Source organism: Schistocerca gregaria, chromosome 2 (genome assembly GCF_023897955.1).
Source record: "Schistocerca gregaria isolate iqSchGreg1 chromosome 2, iqSchGreg1.2, whole genome shotgun sequence".
Classification (NCBI taxonomy): Eukaryota; Metazoa; Arthropoda; class Insecta; order Orthoptera; family Acrididae; genus Schistocerca; species Schistocerca gregaria.
Genome location: NC_064921.1, coordinates 181,545,653 through 181,570,047, shown reverse-complemented (window position 1 = coordinate 181,570,047; position 24,395 = coordinate 181,545,653). Strand labels below are relative to the sequence as shown.

Genomic DNA, 24,395 nt, shown 5'->3' with positions numbered 1-24,395 from the left:
CTTCCAGACAAGTCTTGTGAAATGACAACTACTAGAAAATCATAGAAATTAGAGTTCACACAGAGGCTTATTGATACTTGTGTTCATACCACTCGTGAATGGAGAAAGGAAAGGGAAATGATTGTCATGCATGAAGTACCTTCTGTCACATTGCACAGTGTGGCTTGAGAAGTATAGATGTATCTATATTCCAAAAATATTAGACCTGGAAGCTGAATGTCGGAAAAGGATTTATTTACTTCACTGTTGAATTCAGTTATCCAGAATAAACTGATTTCTAATTTTTTAAGTCATACATATTGAAAACATAAATGAACTAAAGCATTTTATTAACTCTACAATGTCAGTTTTCCAATTAAGATTGAGATATCTCTGTAGTCTCCAAAACTGGATGCTATATGCTTCTTGTATTCCATTACTGGGGAAGCAATTTTTATGGCTCGTGGAGTAACTGAATTGTAAGTATAAAACATTGTAAAAATTTAATGATAATCTGTGTATATAAAAACCCTCACACACACACACACTGTGTCTGATTGTTTGAAATTCCAAGTGCCTATTGCTATGTTACTGACCTGGAGCTGAGCCACAGTTTTTGTCACACACGAGGTAAATGCCATGAATCTGCTGTGTCTGCTTTTCCATCCTTGAATCTGGGAAGCTACTACCAGTGCAGCAACACATATCCAATTGGAAAATTATTTTCAGCTGAATTTCTTGCAATTAGGAAGTAGCATCAGGAAAATTATTTGCTGTGACTATCATCACAGAAAAGTAAGGTTTTAATCACATTGATTATTGCTTGGATCTGTTCCTGACATTCTTAAACAACCCACTGATTCTTACAAAAAGCTCTACCACGCTATTCACTGAACAGAACAGAGGGAAGGCTGCCTCATCAGTAGTGAAAAGATGCTTCATGCATTATAATCAGAAGGTTCATCATAAATTCCATATGCTTTAGTTACATGTGAATTAAGTGGTTTGATGTCCTTAAACACATGATCTTTGTACACATACAGCTTTAGTCTTTTTGTTGTGGATTGATAGTTCCTGATTAGTATATTGGGTATATTTTGGTTGGATATGGGTAAATGTCTCCTCTAACTTCATGCAACTGATAAGGATGATGTACATGTTCCCTGTCAATGTGAGAAATGGTTAGAGGGTAGGACAGCTAGGTGCAGTTGGAAGTTTAAACAGAGGGCTGGGAGATGAAGTAAAAAGACTGGGTGCATTGGTGGAATAAGGGCTGTGTAGTGCTGGAATGGAAACAGGGACAGTGCTGGACGGATGAGGACAATTACTAACAAAAGTTGAAGCCAGGAGGATTTCAGGAATGTAGGATATATTGCAGGGAGAATTCCTGCCTGCACAATTCATAAAGCTAGTGTTGATGGGAAGGACCCATATGGCACAGGCTGTGAAGCAGTCATTGAAATGAACGATGTCATGCTGGGCAGCGTGCTCAGCAACAGGGTGGTCCACTTGTTTCTTGGCTACAGTTTGTCGGTGGCCATTTACGCTGACAGGCTCGTTGTTGGTTGTCGTGCCCACATAGAATGCAGCACAGTGGTTGTAGCTTAGCTTGTAGATCACATGACTGGTTTCACAGGTAGCCCTCTCTTTGATGTGATAGATGATGTTTGTGACCAGACTGGAGTAGATGGTAGTGGGAGGATGTATGGGACAGGCCTGGCATCTAGGTCTATTACAGGGATATGAGCACTGAGGTAAAGGGTTGGGAGCAGGAGTTGTGTAAGGATGGATGAGTGTATTGCGTAAGTTCGGTGAATTGTGGAATACCACTGTGGGAGTGTTGGGAGTGATGGTGGGCAGGACATTTCTCATTTCAGGGCATGACGAGAGGTAGTCAAAACCCTGGCAGAGAATTTAATTCAGTTGCTCTAGTCCTTGATGCTACTGAGCTATGAGGGGAATGCTTCTCTGTAGCTGGACAGTGAGACTTTGGAGTTAATAAGGCATAGGAGATTTGTTTTTGTACAAGGTCTGTGAAGGCTTCAGTGAGATACTCGGTATATTTTGAGAGGGACCACTTGTCACTGCAGATGTGATGACCATGGGTGACTAGGCTGTTTGGAAGGGACTTTTTAGTGTGGAATGGGTGGCAGCTGTCATAGTGGTGGTATTGCTAGTGGTTAGCAGGTTTGATATGGACAAAGGTACTGATGTAGCATCTTTGAGGTGGAGGTCAACATTTAGTAAGGTGGCTTGTTGGGTTGAGTAGGACCAGGTGAAGCAAATTGGGGAGAAGCTGTTGAGGTTCTGAAGAAATGTAGATAGTGCATCTTCACCCTCAATCCAGATCACAAAGATATCATCAGTGAATCTGAACCAGGTGAGGTGTTTAGGATTCTGGGTGTCTGGGAAGGATTCCTCTATATGGCCCATGAATAGGTTGGCATAGGATTGGGCAAGGTTAAGAAAGTTATTGGGGTGATTTGGGGGCAGTATGGATGGATCACAGATGGATGGAGGAATGATCTGAGTCAGTCAGGGTTCAACATTGGTCTTTGGTTGACTCTGATTGGTAGGGTTGGTGGTGAAAAAGTGTTTTCACCATAGGGACCAGAAGAAAAACTGAATTTGGGAGTGAGGCGAAAGATGAGGCCTTTGCAAAGGGCTGATATTTCTGTGGAGCTAAGGCTTCTGGAGGAAAGTTTCGTGACTGTGTTTTGGGTCTTTTGGGTTCTGGATTCTGTGTGATGGTGGGTGGGAGTTATGGAGGGTGGGGTAAATGCAGTAGGTCTGAGAGACAGGGTTTGTCATCTATGAGGGGAGTTGAGAGGAGGGAGGAGGGATTTGGAGGTTGTTGTAGAGGTGGTGGACAGCAGTATTCCAAGGCAGGAGTAGGAAGTGAGCAGGGTGGAGAGTCTTTTGAGGTGGTGGTGTGCTTGTTGCACTAGTTCCTGGAAGGCAAGAGTTTCAATGTTTGTTATGGGTTCCTGGAATTTGGGATTCCATAGCAAGAGAACTTTGTGGATGGAAAGAAGGTACTGCAACCCCCCAATCACCACCTTCCCTCTGTCTAACTTTCTGTTCCCTCTCTCCACATCGTCCCTGCGCACTCCCCAGTAGCACTTCACTGTCTCCCACACCTACCCTACTATCTCTCCCCATCTCAGCCTCCTCCTTACCCCCACCAACTTGTCACTCCCACCATGCATTTGTGTTTGCAGTGTGTGTGTGTGTGTGTGTGTGTGTGTGTGTGTGTGTGTGTGTGTGTGTGTGTGTGTGTCATCTATTTTTGACAAGGTCCCGTTGGCCGAAAGCTTATTTGCGACAGCCTTTCTGTTTTGAAACTTGGTTAGTTTCTTAAATTGTTTTAACCAATGCTTGAATGACTGTTCTGTGGATAGATCTTATTAAAGTCTGTCTTGTGTTGGCAATGAAACACCACAGGTTGTGCACCAAAGTCAAAATAAAGAAGCTGGCTTTTTTTGTACTGTGACCTTACTGAGCATGAAGGTACTCACTGTTCCCAGTTTTTGCAAGAAAAGAAGTCGTTTCAATTATCATTATCACAAAATGCCATTGCAATTGAAAATTTGTGGATAACCCATGCTTTCAGTTACAAGATAATATAATGGAATAATTTATGTAGGTATCAAACCCTAGTTATATGACTCAAGATAAAAGAGAACAATTTTTGCACAGTAGGTTAACTCCAAAGGAAGCAAAGCAAATGGAGTTAGTGTCCACATATACCACCATTTGTTTCTTTACTTTGTACCCATTAGTTTTGGTTCAAGCAGTTGTTTTTAACAATTAAAATTTACTTTACATAAGAGATATTTCTTTAAAAGTATAGCCATATAGATGCAGCTTAACTCTGTGTCACATATTAGAAGAGCACTAACCCAGTTACCAAATCAGGATAAACTGGAGCAAAATCTGATGGCGTAAGGAAAAAAATGAAGTATAAGAAAAACTAAATGCTATATTCTAAGCTTCAGTAGAAAGAACGGTATTAAAAAATAGGAAAAATATATGCAAATAAAGTAGGGAAGGTAAAGTCAGTCTGAGCTACCACTCACATATGACTGTAGGAAGAGAATCGGGTGCAACCCTGGTTATTTTTTTTTTTATTTCCTCCTTTACCTGTATGTCTTTTTATTGCCTTTTCTTTAGAGCCTAGATAATTTTTCCTCACAACAAAGTCATTATTTTTCAGTTATGAAAGCTCTAGGTTGTGTATCTGTTTCTCCCATTTGTGATTTGCATTCCACCCATTCTTCAGTTCTTGGTATTTCAGTACTTGCACTTAAGTCACTTTTTTTATGGATCTTGATGTTCACAATCAATTCTTTATACATTACCTCCTTCCATTTTCAATATTTATGTTCAACCAAATTTGTATTAATAAGTAATGCACTTACCATGAGCTTATTATCCAGCACTAGAGGGCAATCTTCATCAACAGTGAGATCAGATCCCTCACCTACATATTCTATTACAAATTCTCTCCCAGTTGTGTTCTGGCCTGCTAAGGATTCCTTAAATGATTTGCCATCCAGTTCCACCAGAGATGAAAGATTTGCAATGTCAATAACAGTTGGTGCAATGTCTATGTTTAATACTGGATCAGATATAATCTGGCCCTTTGGTACACCAGGTCCCCTCACCAGAAGAGGAATACTAATATCGAACTCATAGGGCTGCCGTTTGTCCCAAGGCATTGCAAACTGACCTGTAGTAGAAAAATGTAATATCTATAAACCATTTGTGATTCCTGTAATTTTTTCTTGCCACATCTAGTGGTATACAATAGCAATTTTTTTATTATGAAAAGATAGTTTTCACTTTTATGATTGCACAACAAAGATAAAAAGTTAACCATCAACTGCATAAGAAAACCTTTGTTTGGTTGATTTTACCAGTTCCAACAGTTTAAATTGTGACCTTCAGAAGTGAAATAGGCTCAAATCATTGACTCTGCAGCTGCTCAACTTCAGCTATGAACAAAATCATTTATAATATTGTCGCTAATGGAGGATATTAATTGCTTTTTTAACAATTCGAAAAGGGCACTACAAAAAAATGTAATTTATTGGCTGAATCTATACTTACCTATCACCTGTTGTAAAAAGGAAAACTGTATAATGAGCTCAACAACTTGGAAAGTTACTAGAAGGAGACAGGAGTCCCACATGTGTGTGACATGTATTGTCTGTCACTCAGGCATGTTGTAAATGCACAGTCTGCACTTGAATACTGCTAGTAAAAGGACAGTTGTGTGACAAATTTCCTGTAGTATCTTCTTTGATAGCATTTTCCAACGTTTTCACTAATTCTTTTGTAGGTTAAATTATTGGGAACCCATAGCTGCTGGGTGAATATAGCTACTAACCAAACCAAACAAAACCAGCTACTAACCAAACCAAATGCTGCAGTTTGAGCAAAATCATGGCATGGAAGAACACTCATTAAGCATCCTCCACAAAAAACATAAGAAGTCTCAAAATTAAAATGATAGATTATTAAATTCAACACAAGAAAATAAAGATAGAAGTGGTATGTGAGTATACATATTATGGTTATCAGAGCACCATTTGGAAATCATTGACATTGAACTGAGTATCTAGAAGATAAAAGTTAATCCCATAGAAAATTATTAAAATCTCCTCTGTGTGAATCTAGCCTTTGCTAGTGTATACTTCCATTTGGGTGGCTGCACTGAAATTCTATTATGTTTTAATGAGTGCCAGTCTCATCACTTTCTTGCAAAGTGTTGAGATGATGCGATCCCTGAGTGGTGGCGACCTCTCCTCAGTTCTTCCCCATGGTGTAGGCATGGTGACCCATGATGGTGGAGGGGGGAGGGGCAGACTGTCATTTAACTCTCAGCACATTCGGTTACATCCAGACTCCCAAACAGCTAACTGCTAGGCACTGTCTCAGTGTGTAGCTGTTAATGTTAATGCAGGGTTCCATACCAAACTTAACTGGTAGCCCTCATTCCTCTTGATGAGATTCTCATGGAGCCTTATCTCAATTGATTCTTCATAATACTCTGCCAAAAGCCAGCAGATCAGCACAACATTTTTGTTTTCTCAAATTTGAACATATGTCCCTCTTTGAGTCTGTGTTCTGCCACTGCCAACTTACCTTTATGCCCCAGAAGTGGGCATGTACCGTGTTGTTTGCAGTGTTGCAAGATGCAGCACTGTGTTTGCCTGATGTGTTTTGAAGTTGTTTTTTCTGAAGATTCTAACAATTTTGGCTGAAGTATGCTCAATATAGTGGTTAAAAGCAAAGGCAAATTCCTCTTGCTCTACCTTGTATTTGCGGATAGCTGTGTTGGTTGTTTTCTTCAGTGCACATGTGATCTGCATTTGCTTTATCCATTTCGGCAAAATATCTCGTTAAGATGTTGCAACTCAGCTGGGAAGCTGTCTTTGTTGCAAATAGTACATGCACTGTGAACTAGAGTTATTAGAATATTGTACTACTGTGATGAATGATGACAGTTCATTGCATGGAGCTACATATCTGTGTGAGTCTCATTTCTTTTTAGAAATAGAAGACATACATTCTGTACTAGCTCCATCATGAACTGTATGTTTTGACAGACATTGCTCAGGTGGTTCAGGAACTAATTCTGTGTGTTTCTGCCATGTTTCCATGCAATGAATGTGTCATCCATGTAATGGAAGAAGTTTTTAGGTTTGAACCATGCAGCACTGCCATCTCCTCAAAGTTTCCCATATAGAGACTGAGAATCTCAGTGGCAAGTGACAAGTCTATGACTACTCCAACAGCTTGTTCATAGAAGTCTCCACCACATTTCATGTAGGTTGTAGTTTTCCTGTTTGGGGCTAAGAAAGATCTGCTAAGACTGCAGAGGTATTGAAGTGTGAAAAGAGCTAAACTAAGCTAAGCTAACAAGCAGGTCACTCTTCGACAGCCCTGTCCCTTTCAGTAAGGTCATGAATTGAGCCAAGTGCTTCCCATGATGAGTGCAATGTTTACTATGGGTTTCAGAAGGGAGGCTAGATACTCAGTCGCTCCATACATGGGCAAATTAAAGGTGTTGATTATTGTTCACAGTGGTACACATTCTGTGTGACTTTTAGGCAGTTCATACAAGCATGTTGCTGCTCGAACTTTGGAGAGAACACTTTCATATCTTCTTTTGTTACAGCTGATGCATAAAGCTAAACTATTATTTTTCTTGCCCTCTTTGGTGTTGTGTCCTATATTAGTTTCCTGTTAGCTGGATCCTGTAGCAGAGAGCTTGTCTTCCAGTGGTAGTCTGCATCATGCAATAGAAGTTTAACATGTCCTTTGCAGGCACATAGGTCTACTGTATTTTATCTCCTCTCAGCAATCTTAGTGGTTTCCATTCTTTTGTTGTAATGTTTGACTTTGAAACTTGGGATTTGTTCATGATCCTGCATGTTTGCAATGGCAGGCCACAAACTGCTTCTATATCAGGAACTCATGACCATATGCAAAGGAATGCTGCTGCAGAAGAATGACCTGCCTCTGACCTTCACATGCCTACCAATTCAGTACAACTTGGTAATCTCATCAGATGTGGTGGGTATTTCTGTGTACAGGTTGATGGAGTACCCATAGGCTTCTCAAAGCTAAAAACTTCTTCTGTTATATGGATGACACCTTCATCATATTGGAACATGGAAGAGAGCTATGAATAAATCCCTGGACCATCTGAATGTGTCCATAAAAACTTACAGTTCATCAAAGAGCTACAACAGAGTGGATGTCTTCCACTTTTAGAAAGAAAGAAAGAAGTCTCACACAGATCTTCCAGCTGAGCTACAACATTTTGAAGATAAGTTTCACCAAAAGGGATGTAGTTAAGCACAAATTAGATGTATGTTGAAGAAAACGAGTGACACAGAGCTGGGGCAAAAACTTGATAGTAGTGACCCCCCCACCATGGAGCATTTGAGATAGGACATCACAAACTGAAAAAATCAGTTTTTCTTCTGAAGAGTGTGGTACATAAAACATATGTGTTTGAGGAAATGTGAGACATATCATTTGGTCTTAAGTGTGCCAAAGAGCAGTGACATGCCTCTTCACACAGCATTCTTCTGTCCCACATCAGTATATTTTGCTTTTTGGAATTCAAAAGTGTATATTTTATAATGGAAGCCATCAGTTTGCTGCCTCTCTCGCTCCCAGCTGGACAGTTTGATGTCCTAACCCCCTAACTCAAAATTACTACTGAGAAGGATTTTTTGTCACCAGGAGAATAGGAACTCACAATTAGTACTGAGTAGGATTATTTGTGACCGGGAGAACAGGAACAATTCTAAAAATGTACATTCTTTATTGCCTATTAACTAATAACTTTCTCTTTTGTGTGACATAAAATTAAATATAGGAAACATAAAACAAGTAAAGTCAAGAGACAAGCAAGACAGTAATTTCTTCAATTCTTAGGTCCCATCATTTTTTTCTCTCTAATCTTGCTACCGTTTTACATGAAGTGCTTTCCTTTCTGCAAAAGAATCTCTTACCTCATAAAAGTTTGTCAAATGTTTTGCTACATGAAAAATCAAACTGTCATTATCTACTACTGAAAAAGCTGTTAATATGAATTGTTTCTCGATCTGATTGCATCTATTTTGTCACTGTCTGCTAGACAAAATGAAATAGACCTTTCTAATATTGCAGCAATTGTAACACATGCCAAATAAACGAGACTGTTTTGGCACAAATAGTCATTTTTGTGAATCTTGTTTTCATAAGTATGATGACAGAACATATTTAACAAAATGCCAATATCAAATGGTTAATAGACCTACTATAAGCAAAAAATTTTATGTTAGGAAATAGTTTCACATTTCATTCATACACTCCATTTTCTCAAGCATAAGATCAAAAAGTAGTAGTATGAAATTTATTTGGTATTGTCATATTCATCCATAAAACTTTTGTCATGTCCCCATTTCTTCTCCTTCCTCATTCTAAAACACAATCTTGTCATCAGTGATTCTGTAGCTATTCCTGCCATTGTCAAAACTTATTCTCTGGTTAATTTCACTAACCCTGCCAGAATCACCTGTTTAGTTATCCTGCATTTATTCTCCAGTTAGGCATTATTACGTGTTTGTACAATGCATTTTCCATGCTTATACAAGAATAGAACTTAAGCTCCTTGTAACTGGGGACTGTACAACTGGCCCCTACTAGTGTACCATCCTGGCAAAAGTTTTCTGTCAAAATTTAATTTTCTTGGGCACACCGAGGAACTAATATGTAATCTTTCAAACCTGTTATTTTCGTTAGTTTTTTATTTCCATTCTGGTAGTCTGAATTCACCTGTTTGAGTTTATTCAGCTTGACTTGTATAGCCCTGTCCCCTTTTGGCTGTATGAAAGTTTGTTATTTCTAGATGCCATGGGGATTCCCCTGGCAGAGACGCTACATACACTATGCACACATTCAAAAATCAACTTACCATTCATTCAGAAATCAGCTTAGAATGTGTTCAAAACCCAGCTGGGATGCATTTCAAAATCATGTGAATAATCGATAGACCTATGTGGCCGAGATGGTAGGTGCTTTTTGAAACAAGGTTATTGTATTCAAGCATATGACTTTGGAGCCCCCTGAAATTGCTGCCTGGGGCAGACACTCTGGTTTGCCCCCTCGCCCCTCACCCTAGATCTTGGCCTGTTGACACAGCCATGTACAAAGGAGTAGTAGAGGAAGAGAAACTCAGACCTACTTCTTGCACTTGCCATGTGGAAAAATATAAAATTATGAGTATTTTGGTTAGTTCTGGAGGTGTGCTTGTATGATTTGATTTTTTATTCAAATCCTGGTGGGGCACAAATTTTCGTTTCCCACATTTACTACATTACAAGTCCAGCGTTCCAAATGATTTCATTTATATCATTTCATGCTGTTACATTTTACTTATTTCATTTCAGTAAGTTCAATTACTACAAGAATATGTTAGATATTCTAACACAATGTCCATTAATTGGGTGAGAAGTGTGACATGGAACAGGCAAACAAATTAGTTTTGTTGTTTGGTACTTTTGATTGCTGTATCTTTAACTTTATGGAAGCATGTTAACATCAATTTAATTAGACAGACAAGTAAACTATTAATAAAATAAAACTCTTACCTATATGAAAACCATGGTCTGAAGTATATATTATGTAAGTATTGTCTAACACTCCTAATGATTCAAGTTCCATTATTACACTTTCTATTAGATCATCCACTGATAGTAAAGTTTCCCAGCGGTTGCGATAATGTGCATCTAGTATTTCCAGTGTAGATTCTGGTAAGACACTGGGTGACATCCGTAAAAGCCAGTGTTTATCCTGTACAAAAGGAAAAACATATAAATGTTCATATGCAAAATTATCATCATGTTTTACCAGTTGGAAATTTGGTGGCTGACATTACTGACAATACTGGAAATTTCTAACACATTAGCAAATGTATTCAAGTTAATAGACACTCATTACTGATTTATATTTTTAACTGGATGGTATGGATCATAAATGCAAGGACAGGCAGTTGTGATTTTAAATCTGGCACAGAGTTGTGATTCATCATAAACATCAATTAACATCATTGCTAGAAGTCAACATCAGCCACAATTATCTATTAGCAAACATTTTAACATTTATTACAATGGAAGATTTTATAATAATGTATAGATACAGTGGAAGGTAACTAAGAAAGGAAACATCAAGGAATAAATTTCAGAGTACATAGAAAATTGCTCTAAATTTCATTATTCTGTATCAGGCATAATTAGGAATTGGAAAATACCTATCAAAGCAAATATCATGATATACAATTCATTTTGTCTATCATTTTTTACCTATGCATCCGGATGTTGGACATGGACAAAGAAAGATCTGAGTGAAATACCAGCAACAGAGATGATCTTTCTATGAGGTATGCTGGATTATATGAGAAAAGACAAGGATATGAAATGAAACAATATGAAACATGCTTCATAAAATAAATTCACTATACTACACCAAAATTAAAAAGAGAAGTAAATTTTATAATTTTGTGAACAACAGTAGACTTTTTGGTTTGTCAAAAGCTTTTGGCAATGATATTAAATAAATTGCAGATTTATGTGTTTACAGAAAACTATGTGGAACTTATGACATCTTAGTATTAGACTGCAGAAAGATATTAATAGTCAAGAGGATGGGACCTTGCTAGTGCAAGGTTTGTTACTAAGTGTAATCTTATTTATTATTTATATTAATGATTTGCTATATAACATAATGAGGCCATCTGTGTACCATTACTTACTTGCTAATGCTGTAACACTGTCTATAACTTCAGAGACAACAGAAATGTTTGAGTATGAAATAAGTTGGATGACATAATTTTGAAGCTCAGTGTGGTACAAACTCCCGCAGTATCAATCAAGACGGAGCACAAGGCCTCCATACTAAAGAGAATCATAAGACACTAATGGACAAGAATTAAGTGCTGTTAATTTCCTTGAGAACAATTGATTCCAAATTTTCTTGGAGCTGAGTAGTACAGAAGAAAGAGTAGTGACCTTTTTTAAAATAGTTGTTTTTCTCCCAACATACACATCTGAAGTACTCTTGAAATAATTAACATAATTAATAGTTTGAGTAGATTGGCACTAATGATAATTTGTTGTTGGTATTTCACCCTGTTGGTTAATAACCACAAAACTTCTTTGGTTCTGAGTCCAACACCCACCACAACTTAAATATTGATTAATAATCAACATTGGCAGCTGAAGACTTTCGGCATAAGAAGTAACCCTGATTCTGCCAACAGCCTTGTCAAAAGAGGGCAGAGGAGCAGACAGAGGTTAAGGACACACTCTTGTCTGTAGGGTGGGAAACTGCCCTTTAATGTGGAAGAATCGGCAATGATCAATGGCATGAGAATGCAGAAGGCATTGGAAACCACTGCATTAAAGACACATAATGTGTATCCACAGAACATGTGGTTTGTAATTGAAGAAAGTGTCATGAATATCTCTCCATTGGCAAAAGATTCCAGAATAGTCCCCCATTCGTACCTCTGGGAGGGGGCTGCCAAAGGGGAGGTGGCCATGGGAAAAAGACTGAGTAACCAATGGAAGGATAATGTTTTATGAGTCAGGGTGTGGAATCAGAAGCTTGAACATGGTAGGGAACCTCGAAAACCTGAAAAGGGAAATGCAAAGGTGCACTTTAGATATAGTGGGAGTCACTGAAGGGAAATTGAAAGAAGACAAAGATTTCTGGTTTAATAAGTATGGGGTAATATCAACAGCAGCAGAAAATAGTATAATGGGAGTGGGATTTGTTGTGAATAGGAAGGCAGGGCAGTATAGTGTGCTACTGCGAACAGTTCAGTGATAGGGTGTTCTTTGACAGCAATCCACCATCGACAACAATAGTTCAGATATGTATGCCAACATCCCAAGCTGAAGGTGATGAGATAGAGAAAGTATATGAGGATATTGAAAGGGTAATACAGAACACAAAGGGGGAGATGAAAATCTAATAGTCATGAGGGCCTGAAATGCAGTTGTAGAGGAAGGGGTAGAAGAAAAGGTTACAGGAGAATAAAGGCTTGGGACAGGGAATGAGAAAGGATAAAGACTAATTGAGTTCTGTAACAAATGTCAGCTAGTAATAGTTGATATTCTGTTCAAGAACCGCAAGAGCAGGAGATATAATTGGTAAAGGCTGGGTGGTATAGGAAGATTTCAGTTTGAGTACATCATGCTCAGACAGAGATACTGAAATCAAATACTGAATTGTAAGGCATACCCAGGAGCAGATATAGACCCAGATCACAATGTAGTAGTGATGAAGAGTAGGCTGAAGTTTGAGAGCTTAGTCAGGAAGAATCAATACGCAAAGAAGTGGGATACAGAAGTACTAAGGAATGACAAGATACATTTGAAATTCTCTACATATAAAGCAAGAAGGAGTAGCTCAGCAGGCAGTACAGATCAAGAGGAATGGATGTCTCTAAAAAGGGCAGTCACAGAAATTGGAAAGAAAAATATAGGTACAAAGGAGGTAACTGTAAATAACAGAAGAAATGCTTCAGTTGATTGATGAAAGAAGGAAGTGCAAAAATGTTTAAAGAAATTGAGAAATGCAAGTCACTGAGCATGAAAAATTTTGAGAAATGAAAAAAAGAAATGAACGTCGGAAGGAGTGATTCAGCACTCTGGAAAGTCAAAACAAGCTTTGATGAAATTAAAAGCAAGGGAGGTAACATTAAGGAAGCAATGGAAATTCCACTCTTAAATGCAGAAGAGAGAGTGGATAGGTGGAACGAGTACATTGAAGGCATCTGCAAGGGGTAAGATTCATCTGATATTATAGATGAAAAAATGGGAATTGATTTAGAAGAGATTGAGGATCCAGCATTAGAATCAGAACTTAAGAAGCTCTGGAGGACTTCAAATCAAATAAGGCAGAAGGGATTGATAACATTCCATAAGAATTCCTAACATGACTATTCATGTCCATTTGTAGAATATATGAGTCTGACGAAATACCATCTGACTTCCGGAAAAATATCACCCAAACAATTCCAAAGACTAGAAGAGCTGACAAGTGCAAGGATTATTGCACAATCAGCTTAATAGCTCATGCATCCTAGTTGTTGACAAGAATAATATACAGAAGAATGGAAACGAAAATTGAGGATGTGTTAGATGACAATCAGTTTAGCTTTAGGAAAGGTAAAGGCTCCAGAGAGGAAATTTTGATGTTGCAGTTAATAATGGAAGCAGGGCTAAAGAAAAATCAAGACACAATCATAGAATTTGTCAACCTGGAAAAAGCATTTGACAATATAAAAGGGTGCAAGTTGCTCCAAATTCTGAGAAAAATGGGGTAAGCTATACGGAGAGATGGGTAGTATACAATATCTACAAGAGCCAAGGATGACCAAGAACAAAGTGCTTGATTAAAAAGGGTGCAAGACATGGATGTAGTTCTTTGCCCATCCTGTTCAATCTGTACATTGAAGAATCAATAATGGAAATAAAAGAAAGGTTTAAGAGTGGAATTAAAATTGAAAATGAAAGGATATCAATGATACAATTCACTGATGACATTGTTACCCTGAGTGAAAGTGAAGAAGAATTACATGATCTGCTGAATGAAATGAAAAATCTACTGAGTATGGAAGAAAGACGAAAGTAATGATAAGTAGTAGAAATAAGAACAGTGAAAAACTGAACATCAGGAATTGATGGTTATGAAGTAGAGCAAGTTAAGCAGCAAAATGACCAATGACGGATGTAGCAAGGACATCAAAGGCAGACTAGCTGTGGTGAAAAGGGTATTCCTGGCCATGATAAGTCTACTAGCATCAAACATAGGCCTTAATCTGAAGAAGAAATTTCTGAGAATGTATGTTCGGAGCCAGCACTGTATGGTAGGGAGACATGGACATGGGTAAAACAGAACCGAAGAGACTTGAAACATTTGAGATGTGGTGCTACAGTGAATCTTGAAATCAAACAATGGAAAATCCAGGATGGAATGTAACAATACGAGAGAAGGAAGGTTGCTACTTACCATATAGCAGAGATGCCGAGCTGCAATAGGCACAATAGAAAGATTCACACATAGCTTTCAGCCATTAAGGCTTTGTCAGCAGTAGACACACACACACACACACACACACACACACACACATATGCAAGCGCAACTTGCACACACAACTGCAGTCTCAGAGAGCTGAAAACTACACTGTGAGCAGCAGCACCAGTGCATGATGGGAGTGGGGACTGGATGGGGATAAGAAAGAGGCTGGGGTGGGGAGGGGGAAGGATAGTATGGTGTGAGTGGTGGACAGTGAAGTGTCGCAGTTTAGACGGAGGGTAGGAGAGGAGGTGCAGAGGGGGAGGGGGTAAGTAGCGGAAATGAGAGAAATAAAAATTTAAAAGACTGAGTGTGGCAGTGAAATGATGGCTGTGTAGTGCTGGAATGGGAACAGAGAGAGGGCTGGAGGGGCCAAGACAGTGAATAATGAAGGTTGAGGCCAGGAGGGTTACGGGAACGTAGGATGTATTGCAAGGAAAGTTCCCACCTGCGCAATTCAGAAAAGCTGGTGTTGGTGGAAAGGATCCTCAAATCCCCCAACGTGCAAACTAACCTTACATCCGCAGAAACAACTGCATTTCACCATCTAAAAACTGATCCCGACCTTATAATCCTACCTGCTGACAAAGGCTCCACCACCATTGTTTTGAACCACAAGGATTACATGTCAGAAGGACTCTGTCAGCTGCAGATACTTCCACTTACAAACCATGCCACAGTGATCCCATTCTAGTAATGCAGCAGGATCTCCAGTCACTACTCAAATCTTTAGGCCCATCCCAGAACCTCTCCCGAGAGTCCATCTATCTACTTACCCCTACCACTCCGCGCACTCCCACCTTCTACGTGCTTCCTAATACCCATGAACCCAATCTCCCAGGACACCCCATTGTGGCTGGTTACTGTGCCTCCACTGAGAGAATCTCTGCTCTTGTAGACCAACACTTTCAACCTATCACCTGGAACCTATCCTTCTATATAAAAGATAGCAACCATTTCTTCGACCGACTCTCCACAGTTCCTGTCACTTTACCACACTGTTCCCTACTCGTCGCTATTGATACCACCTCCCTGTACACTAACATTCCTAATGCCCATGGCCTTACTGCTATCAAAATCTACCTTTCCAGATGCCCTATGGATTCCCAACCAACAACCTCCTTCCTAGTCTCCATGTCCAACTATATCTTCACCCACAATTACTTCTCCTTTGAAGGCATTACCTACAAACAAATCTGTGGTACGGCTACAGGCACCCTTCATGGGCCATCTAGAGGAAACCTTCCTAAAAACCCAGAATCCTAAACCCCTCACCTGTTTCAGATTCACTGATGACATCTTTGCTATCTGGATTGAAGGTGAGGGCACCTTATTCACATTACTCCAGAACCTCAACAACTTCTCTATTTGCTTCACCTGGTCCTAATCAACCCAACAAGTCACCTTCCTAGATGTTGACCTTCACCTCAGAGAAGGCCACATCAGTACCTCCATCCATATAAAACCAACTAACCACCAGCAATACCTCCACTTCCACAGCTGCCACCCATTCCATACCAAGAAGTCCCTTCCGTGCAGCCATGGTCGTCGCATCTGCAGTGACAAGCAGTCCCTCTCAAAATATATCAAGGGTCTCACTGAAGCCTTCACTGACTGTAATTATCCTCCCATCCTTGTACAAAAACAAATCTCCTGTGCCTTATCTGTCCAGTCTCCCACCACCTCCCAAAGTCCCACAGTTCGGCCACAGAGGAGCATTCGCCTCATAACTCGGTACCATCCGGGACTGGAGCAACTGAATTACATTCTCCGCCAGGGTTTCAATTACCTCTCATCATGCCCTGAAATGAGAAAAGTCCTGCCCACTATCCTTCCCACCCCTCCTACCATGTGTGCAAGTTGTTTTTGCCTGGGTGTGTGTGTTTACATGTGTGTATGTATTTGTGTGTCTACTGCTTACAGAGGCCGAAAGCCTTAATTGTGTGAAACTTTTTGTTTTGCCTATGGCGACTCAGCATCTCTGCTAAATGGTGAGTAGCAACTTTCCTTCAGTGAATGGTGAAAAGTAAATGGACTGGTAAAGTAAAGAATGAGGAGGTCTGCACATAATCAGAGAGGAAAGGAATATAGGGGAAACACTGATAAAGAGATGGGACAGGATGATAGGACATCTGTTAAGACATCAGGGAATGAATTCTGCGGTACCATACTAGAGGGAACAGTAGAGTGCAAAATCTGTAGAGGATGGCAAAGACTGGAATACATCCACCAAATAATTGAGGACGTAGGTTGCAAGTGCTACTCTGAGATGAAGGGGTTGACGCAGGAGAGGAATTCATGGTAGGCCACAGCAAGCCAGTCAGAACACTGTGATATGTATATACTCACCCAGAAGGAACTATACCTTTTTCTTAGTATTCCAGTGATGAGTGTTGTCTATTATGTCTTTATATATAGTCATATAACATATTATACCATTAAGTGGGCTCAGGAAAAGAATGTGACCAATGTATTTAAATTATAGAAGAATACAGTGAGGATAAAGGACACAAACCTAGCTTCAAATAATTAAAGACACTACCATTGTTTAGGGAGAGCATAAGGAAACAATTGACAGGAATGGGGGAAAGAAGTCATATAACATATTATACCATTAAGTGGGCTCAGGAAAAGAATGCGCCAATGTATTTAAATTATAGAAGAATACAGTGAGGATAAAGGACACAAACCTAGCTTCAAATAATTAAAGACACTACCATTGTTTAGGGAGAGCATAAGGAAACAATTGACAGGAATGGGGGAAAGAAGTACAGTAGCAGAAGAATGGGTAGCTCTTAGGGATGAAGTAGAGAACACAGCAGAGGATCAAGTAGGTAAAAAGACGAGGGCTAGTAGAAATCCTTGGGTAACAGAAGAAATATTGAATTTAATTGATGAAAGGAGAAAATATAAAAATGCACTAAATGAAGCAGGCAAAAGGGAATACAAATGTCTCAAAAATGAGATCGACAGGAAGTGCAAAATGGCTAAGCAGGGATGGCTAGAGGACAAATGTAAGGATGTAGAGGCTTATCTCACTTGGGGTAAAATAGATACTGCCTACAGGAAAATTAAAGAGACCTTTGGAGAAAAGAGAACCACTTGTATGAATATCAAGAGCTCAGATGGAAACCCAGTTCTAAGCAAAGAAGGGAAAGCAGAAAGGTGGAAGGAGTATATAGAGGGTCTATACAAGGACGATGTACTTTAGGACAATATTATGGAAATGGAAGAGGATGTAGATGAAGATGAAATGGGAGATATGATACTGTGTGAAGAGTTTGACAGAGCACTGAAAGACCTGAGTCGAAACAAGGCCCCGGGAGTAGACAACATTCCGTTAGAACTAATGATGGCCTTGGGAGAGCCAGTCCTGAGCATAACATGCTTAATCCCAATGTCTGCATCACTACCTGAGCCATCTGGATCCTCCCCTCCACCACCAGCTTTCCTGAATCACCCAGATGGGAGTTATCCTTACAACCCATTCCCTGCTCCTGACGTTATCCTGGCCCCAATTTATGGTAACACAGTGACTGTACTCACACCCTCCAACAGTTCTCACCCCCTCTGTCCTATCATCTCCAATCCATTCTTGTATCCCAGCCTCTTTGTTTCCTGCACTCTGCTAATGCAACTGCCCATCTTTCCGCAGTCCTCTCGTTTTCACTCCTTTTTGCTCCACTTCCCTGCCCCACAGTCTCCTGATGCCATGCCTGTCGGCACTCTAGTTCCTGCAGACTACACTAAACAGCATTCCTCTGTCTCCTCACCTGCACACTACTATCTCAACCCCTTCCCCACACCCTCCTGATTGCTGCTGCAATCCCACATGATAGTTGCAATCTGCCTGAACTACCAGAGTTGGTGGTCATGTGTGCATGAGGTGTTGTGAGGTGTGCTTGCTTGCATGTATGAATGGTTTGTGTTTCTCTGTTTGTCTTTTGCTGATAAAGTCTGTGGCCAAAAGCTTTGTGTGACTTTTAATTGTGCCTATCTGCAACTTAACGTGTCTTCTTTATGGTGCATAACAATCTGTCTTTTGCTACATTGTTGACATATGTACATGATGACAACATGTACATGAAATGAAAATATAGTCACAGGTCCATCTTTAAAATCATATCAGTGTACAAGTAGAGGATAATGTATGCTAAATATAATCAAAAGCATGAGAAAAAGATACTTATGTGGGAAAAATATAATCTGGTCATATCCTTATTTAAACTGAAAATGTGCCAATCTTCTTAAAACAAAATACAAGGTGTACCAAAAAGAATCATCCAATTTGACATGTCTATATTTCTGAAACTAATAAACATATAGTATGGATTTTGTTTTTTGATGAACAGGAAACTCAAAAAGTTTTTCCCAATATATTTTCGTAGGTGTTCAATGTGCCCCTCTTGAGATTCACGGCATATGCCAATGTGGTATTCAAATTGTTCCCACACTGCAGTAAAGGTATTTTACGTTACAGCTTCCACAACTGCTATTAAGCAACATCAGTTCATACATGGTTGTTGGTAACAGAGCACATAAGCAGAGTCTTTTATAAACCTCCACAAGAAATATTCACATGCAGTCAGGTCTGGTGACCTTGTAGGCCAGTAATGTAAGGCTAAATCATTTGGTCCAGTGCGACCGATCCATCGTTCAGTAAGCCTTTGATTTAAAAATTCCACCACTTCCAGATGCCAATGTGGTGGTGCCCCATCCTGTTGGTAAATGAAGTCATTCAAATCAGACTCCAACTGTGGGAAAAGAAAGCTCTCTAGCATATCAAGACATGTGCTTCCTGTAACAGTGTTTCTGGCAAAGAAAAATGGATTCTCCTTTACCCAAACGGAGTGTTACTCAGAATTGTTCATGCCATTGTCTAATGCTTTGTACTGTAAGAGGTTACGCACCATACTTAGTATGAATGGCACACAGTTATTACTGACCCTTACTGTGACAAACATAGAACACAAAATGATTTCTGTTGTCCTGATACCATTTTTGCTAGAACTAAAGTGGATGCACACTGCTGCTGCCTAGCAGAAACCATGTAAAACACAATAGGTTGCTCATGCACATATATCAAATAACGTAATAGTTACAATTTTTTAAAATCAGAAGACTCTTTTTTGATACACTCTGTATAATATAGTATAATGAAACTCCTGCCTGTAACGCAAGGTAAAATTTTAATTGTTCATGCACATATCTCAAATAATGTAATAGTTACAATTTTTTAAAAATCAGAAGACTCTTTGTGATACACCCTGTATAATATAGTAAAATGAAACTCCTGCCCTGTAATGCAAGGTAATGTTTTAGATGTTTTTCAGTGGAGCATATTATCTATTGTTTGCTACAGCAATGGAAATTGAACAGAGAAAAAATAAATAAAAATGAGGGATTACAACCCTTAACAAATAGGTAAATCATGTGTGTAATATTTGAACCATTGTTTCTTTCTTGTGTGAGTACATACTCTCACAAACACAACCATACAAAAATATGAATGCATCCATCCATGGTGGGAGACACGGGAGTTGCAGTTGGGTGAATTTGAGTGTCTTTGTTGTTGTTCGAGAGATTCAATGTGTGCAATTACACTAGTATAGGAGTGTTAACTTGGAGGCTGCTCAATTTTCTATATTATTTTGTGTCTCTCTGTATCACATGTCAATCATCTATAGATGAATGGCTGCCTTTCCTAATTTTTACATATTGTTCAGTGTTTGGTTATTTTTACAATGTGTCTTCACAAAATATTGTACAGTGGTACAAAACTAGTATCCACAATTTCTTTTAAAACCCAAATTTTACACTGAATATTTGAGAAATGTGGTCCAAATAAAAATACTTACCTCACCAACAGGGAGATTGAAGTTCTGTGTTTTCATTGCTGTAACATTCCTGAAATAGTCTGTATACTTTTTGGAAGGTGTGAAAGGTGCATGTGCAGAAGGGGGGCACAGCATCATCATGAACCCAGAAGAGAGAATGTCACTCTGTCTTAGAAAATCCAAGCTGTATGAAGTCTGCAACATGAAAATATATTGTCTCTGTCATCAAATTAATACAAAAAAATAAGTTGAATACTACCTAACAATAATGTACCTACCTTTAGGTGACAGTGGAGGATACATGATAAATGGTAGGTGTAATTATACAAGACGACAATAACAGACTTCTGTGCCTCTTTGTTTCTTTTTTTATTTTAAACTTACAGGATTTGAATGTCAGTACCCTGAAATCAGTTGCCTAAAGTGATATGATGCAATTAAAAAATCCTTTGAAGATTAGAAGATTTCCAAGCACTGTTAAGTACAAAACATTTCTCACTTATTAACATAGTCACTGCCTAAAAATGTAGCTGGGTGCATAGTGTAAAAGTCATATAACTGTAAAACTACTAGTTCAAATCTCACTAACAGCAACTGTTTTGTTTACTTTCATTTAAATTCTATATTTAGTATCAAAAGGAAATGTTAATTAACAAATAATAAACAATAATTTTAATAAAAACATATTTTATTTATAATTATTGATCACATCAAAATAATCTTATAATTAAATGTTTCTCTGAGACATTTAAGCCTCTTTTTACTATGTACGATAAAAATTCATTTCGTTTGCTTCGATCAACATCAAAGTAAATTGAAATGTGATGCAGGCATGCAAAATGCCTAATTTTTAAATGAAAAAACTTGTGTACATCAATAGTACTGTTCTGTCACTAGTAATAAAGAAGATTTTATTTTCTATTTAATATTGCATATTTTGTTTCTTAATTTTAATTTATTGTTAATACTCACAATGTCATGTGATTAGTAATTAACAATAAAAGATGTTATTGTATTAAAAAGTATGACTCAGTACTTGTTAATTAACATTTCCATTTGATGATAAATGTAGAATTTAAATAAAGGAAAAAAGAAGATGCTACTAGTGAGATTCAGATCAATGACTTTATAATTACGAGACTTGGGCTACACTTTCAATTACCACCAACTTAACCACACTTCTTAATCTTCAAAAGCAATCTTTTCCAAGTTTTTGTATGAATTGTGTCACATTGCTTTAGCTATTCAATGTCCAGGTATTCATCTTCAGATGTTGTAAGTATGAAGAAAATTGAAGAGGGTAAAGCAGCCCATGAACATATCTTTGCTTTTTTTTTTTTGCGTCATCACACTTCTGATTGGTTTGATGCAATCCATTATGAATTCCTCTCCAGTGTCAAACTTTTCGTCACAGAGTAGTACTTGCAACCCATATTCTCAATTACTCAATTATTTGCTGGATGTATTCCAATTTCTGTCTTCATCTACTGTTTTTGCCCTCTGCAGCTCCATTGAGTATGAAGGAAGCAACTGCTTGATGTCTTAATAGATGTCCTAATATCCTGTCCCTTATTCTTGTCAGTGTTTTTCATGTATTCCTTTTCTCGCTGATTTTGTGGAGAACCTCATTCCTTACATTATTGGTCCTCCTAATTTTCCACCAAATCTCAAATGCTTCTATTCTCTTTCGCTCTGGTTTTCCCACAGTTGATATCTCACTGACATAAAATGCTGTGCTCCAAACGTACAGTCTCAAAAATTTCTTCTTAAAATTAAGGTCTAAGTTTGACACTAGTACTTGTTTTGGTCAGGAATGTCCTTTTTGCCATTGTAAGTCTGCTTTTTATGTCCTCTTGCTCCACACACAATGTGTTATTTTGCTACCTAAGTAGCTGAATTCCTTAACTTCATCAACTTTGTGATCACTAATTAAGATGTTAAGTTTCTCACTGTTCTCATTTCTGCTGCTTCTCATTACTTTCATTGCTCTTTGATTTATTCTCAATTCCTATTCTGTACTCATTAGACAGTTCATTCCATTCAACAGATCCTGTAAATTTTATTCAATTTCACTGAGGCTAGCAAAGTCATCTTCAAATCTGATCACTGCTATCCTTTCACATTGAATTTCAATCCCACTCTTGAACCTTTCTTTCATTACCATCATTGCTTCTTCGATGTATAGACTGAACGGTAGGGGCATAAGACTATATTCCTGTCCTACACCCTTTTCAGTCTGTGCAATTTGTTCTTTGTCTTCCTCTCTTATTGTCCTCTCTTGATTCTTTAATATATTGTATATTACCCATATTTCCCCATAGCTTACTGCTATTTTTCTCAGAATTCAAACACCTTACACCTCTTTACACTGTTGGTTGTTTTTTCCATGTCAACAAATCCTATGAACATTTCTTGATTTGTCTTCAGTTTTGCTTCTATTTAAAACTGCATCATCAGAAATGCTTCTCTGGTGCCTTTACCTTTTCTAAAGCCAAATTGATCATCAAACAGAGCTTTAGTTTTCTTTTCCATTCTTTGTACATTATTTTTGTCAGACATTTTGATGCATGAGCTGTTAAGCTGACAATGATAAGTCACATACTTGTTAGCTCTTACAGTCCTTGGGATTGTGTGGATGATGTTTTTTTCTGAAAGTCAGATGGTATATTGCCAGTCACATACATTCTACATGTCAATGTGAATATTTGTTTTGTTGCCACTTCCCCCAACGATTTTAGAAATTATCATGGAATGTTACCTATCACTACTGCCTTATGTGGTTTTAAATTTTCCAGAGCTCTTTAAAATTCTGATTCTAATACTGAATCCCCTGTCTCATTCCTATCGACACCTGTTTCTTCTTCTGTCGCATCACCAGACAAGTCCTCCCCCTCATAGAGGTCTTCAATGTAATCTTCCCACCTATCCACTCTTCTACATTTAACAAAGGAATTCTCAATGCACTCTTAATGTTAACAACCAAAGGTTGTTTTGACTTTTCTATATGATGACTCAGTCCTTCTGACAATCATTTCACTTCTGATTTCTTCACATTTTTCATGCAGCCATTTCAGCTTAGTTTCCCTGCTTTTCCTATTTATTTCATTCCTAAGTGACTTGTGTTCCTGGATTCCTGAATTTCACAGAACATTTTTATACTTCCTTCTTTTATTGATCAACTGATGTATTTCTTCTGTTATCCATGTTTCTTTGCAGTTATCTTCCTTGTAACTATGTGTTTCTTTCCAACTTCTGTGACTACCCCTTTTAGAGATGACTGTTCCTCTTCAACTGAACTGCCTACTGAGATATTCATTATTGCAATATCTATAGTCTCAGAGAACTTCAAGTGTACCTCTCCATTCCTTACTATTTCCATATCCCACTTCTTTGTGCATGATTCTTCCTGACTAGTTTACAACAGCCTACTTTTCATCATTACTAAATTCTGCTCCTGTGTACACCTTACAGTCCAATATCCGATTTTTGAATCTCAGCTTGACAGTGATGTAATCTGCCTGAAATCTTCATGTATCTCCTAGCCATTTCCAAGTATACCTCCTTCCCTTGTGATTCTTGCAAAGAGTATTCACCACAACCATCTGAAATTTATTGCAGAACTCAATTAGTCTTTCTCCTCCCTTATTCCTAATACAGTGAATTACCCTTTCAGTGTCCTCATATACTTTCTCTATCTCTTTATCTTCTGCTTGCAACATCAGCATGTATACCTGCCCTGTTGGTGTCAGGGTTGGTCTGCTGTTGATTCTGATAAGAACAACCCCATCACTGAACTGTTCAAAGTAACTCACTCTATACCCTATCTTCCTATTCATAACAAATCCTACACCTGTTACGCCATTTTCTACTGCTGTTGATATTACCCTATACTCATAAGACCTGAAATCCTTGTCTTCCTTCCATTTCATTTCA

At 38.4% G+C, this 24,395-nt stretch overlaps 1 protein-coding gene across 1 annotated transcript in view; it reads right to left on the bottom strand.

The window, feature by feature from the left end:
* Positions 1–24,395, bottom strand: part of LOC126336642 (N-acetylglucosamine-6-sulfatase-like) — a 119,044-nt gene that overhangs the window by 18,251 nt on the left and 76,398 nt on the right. The window contains exons 5-7 of the mRNA XM_050000565.1: positions 20,484–20,657; positions 10,134–10,335; positions 4,401–4,711 (exon numbers count right to left, since the gene is read on the bottom strand). Coding sequence (XP_049856522.1) covers positions 4,401–4,711; positions 10,134–10,335; positions 20,484–20,657 — 687 coding nt within the window. The remainder of the gene's footprint in view (positions 1–4,400; positions 4,712–10,133; positions 10,336–20,483; positions 20,658–24,395) is intronic.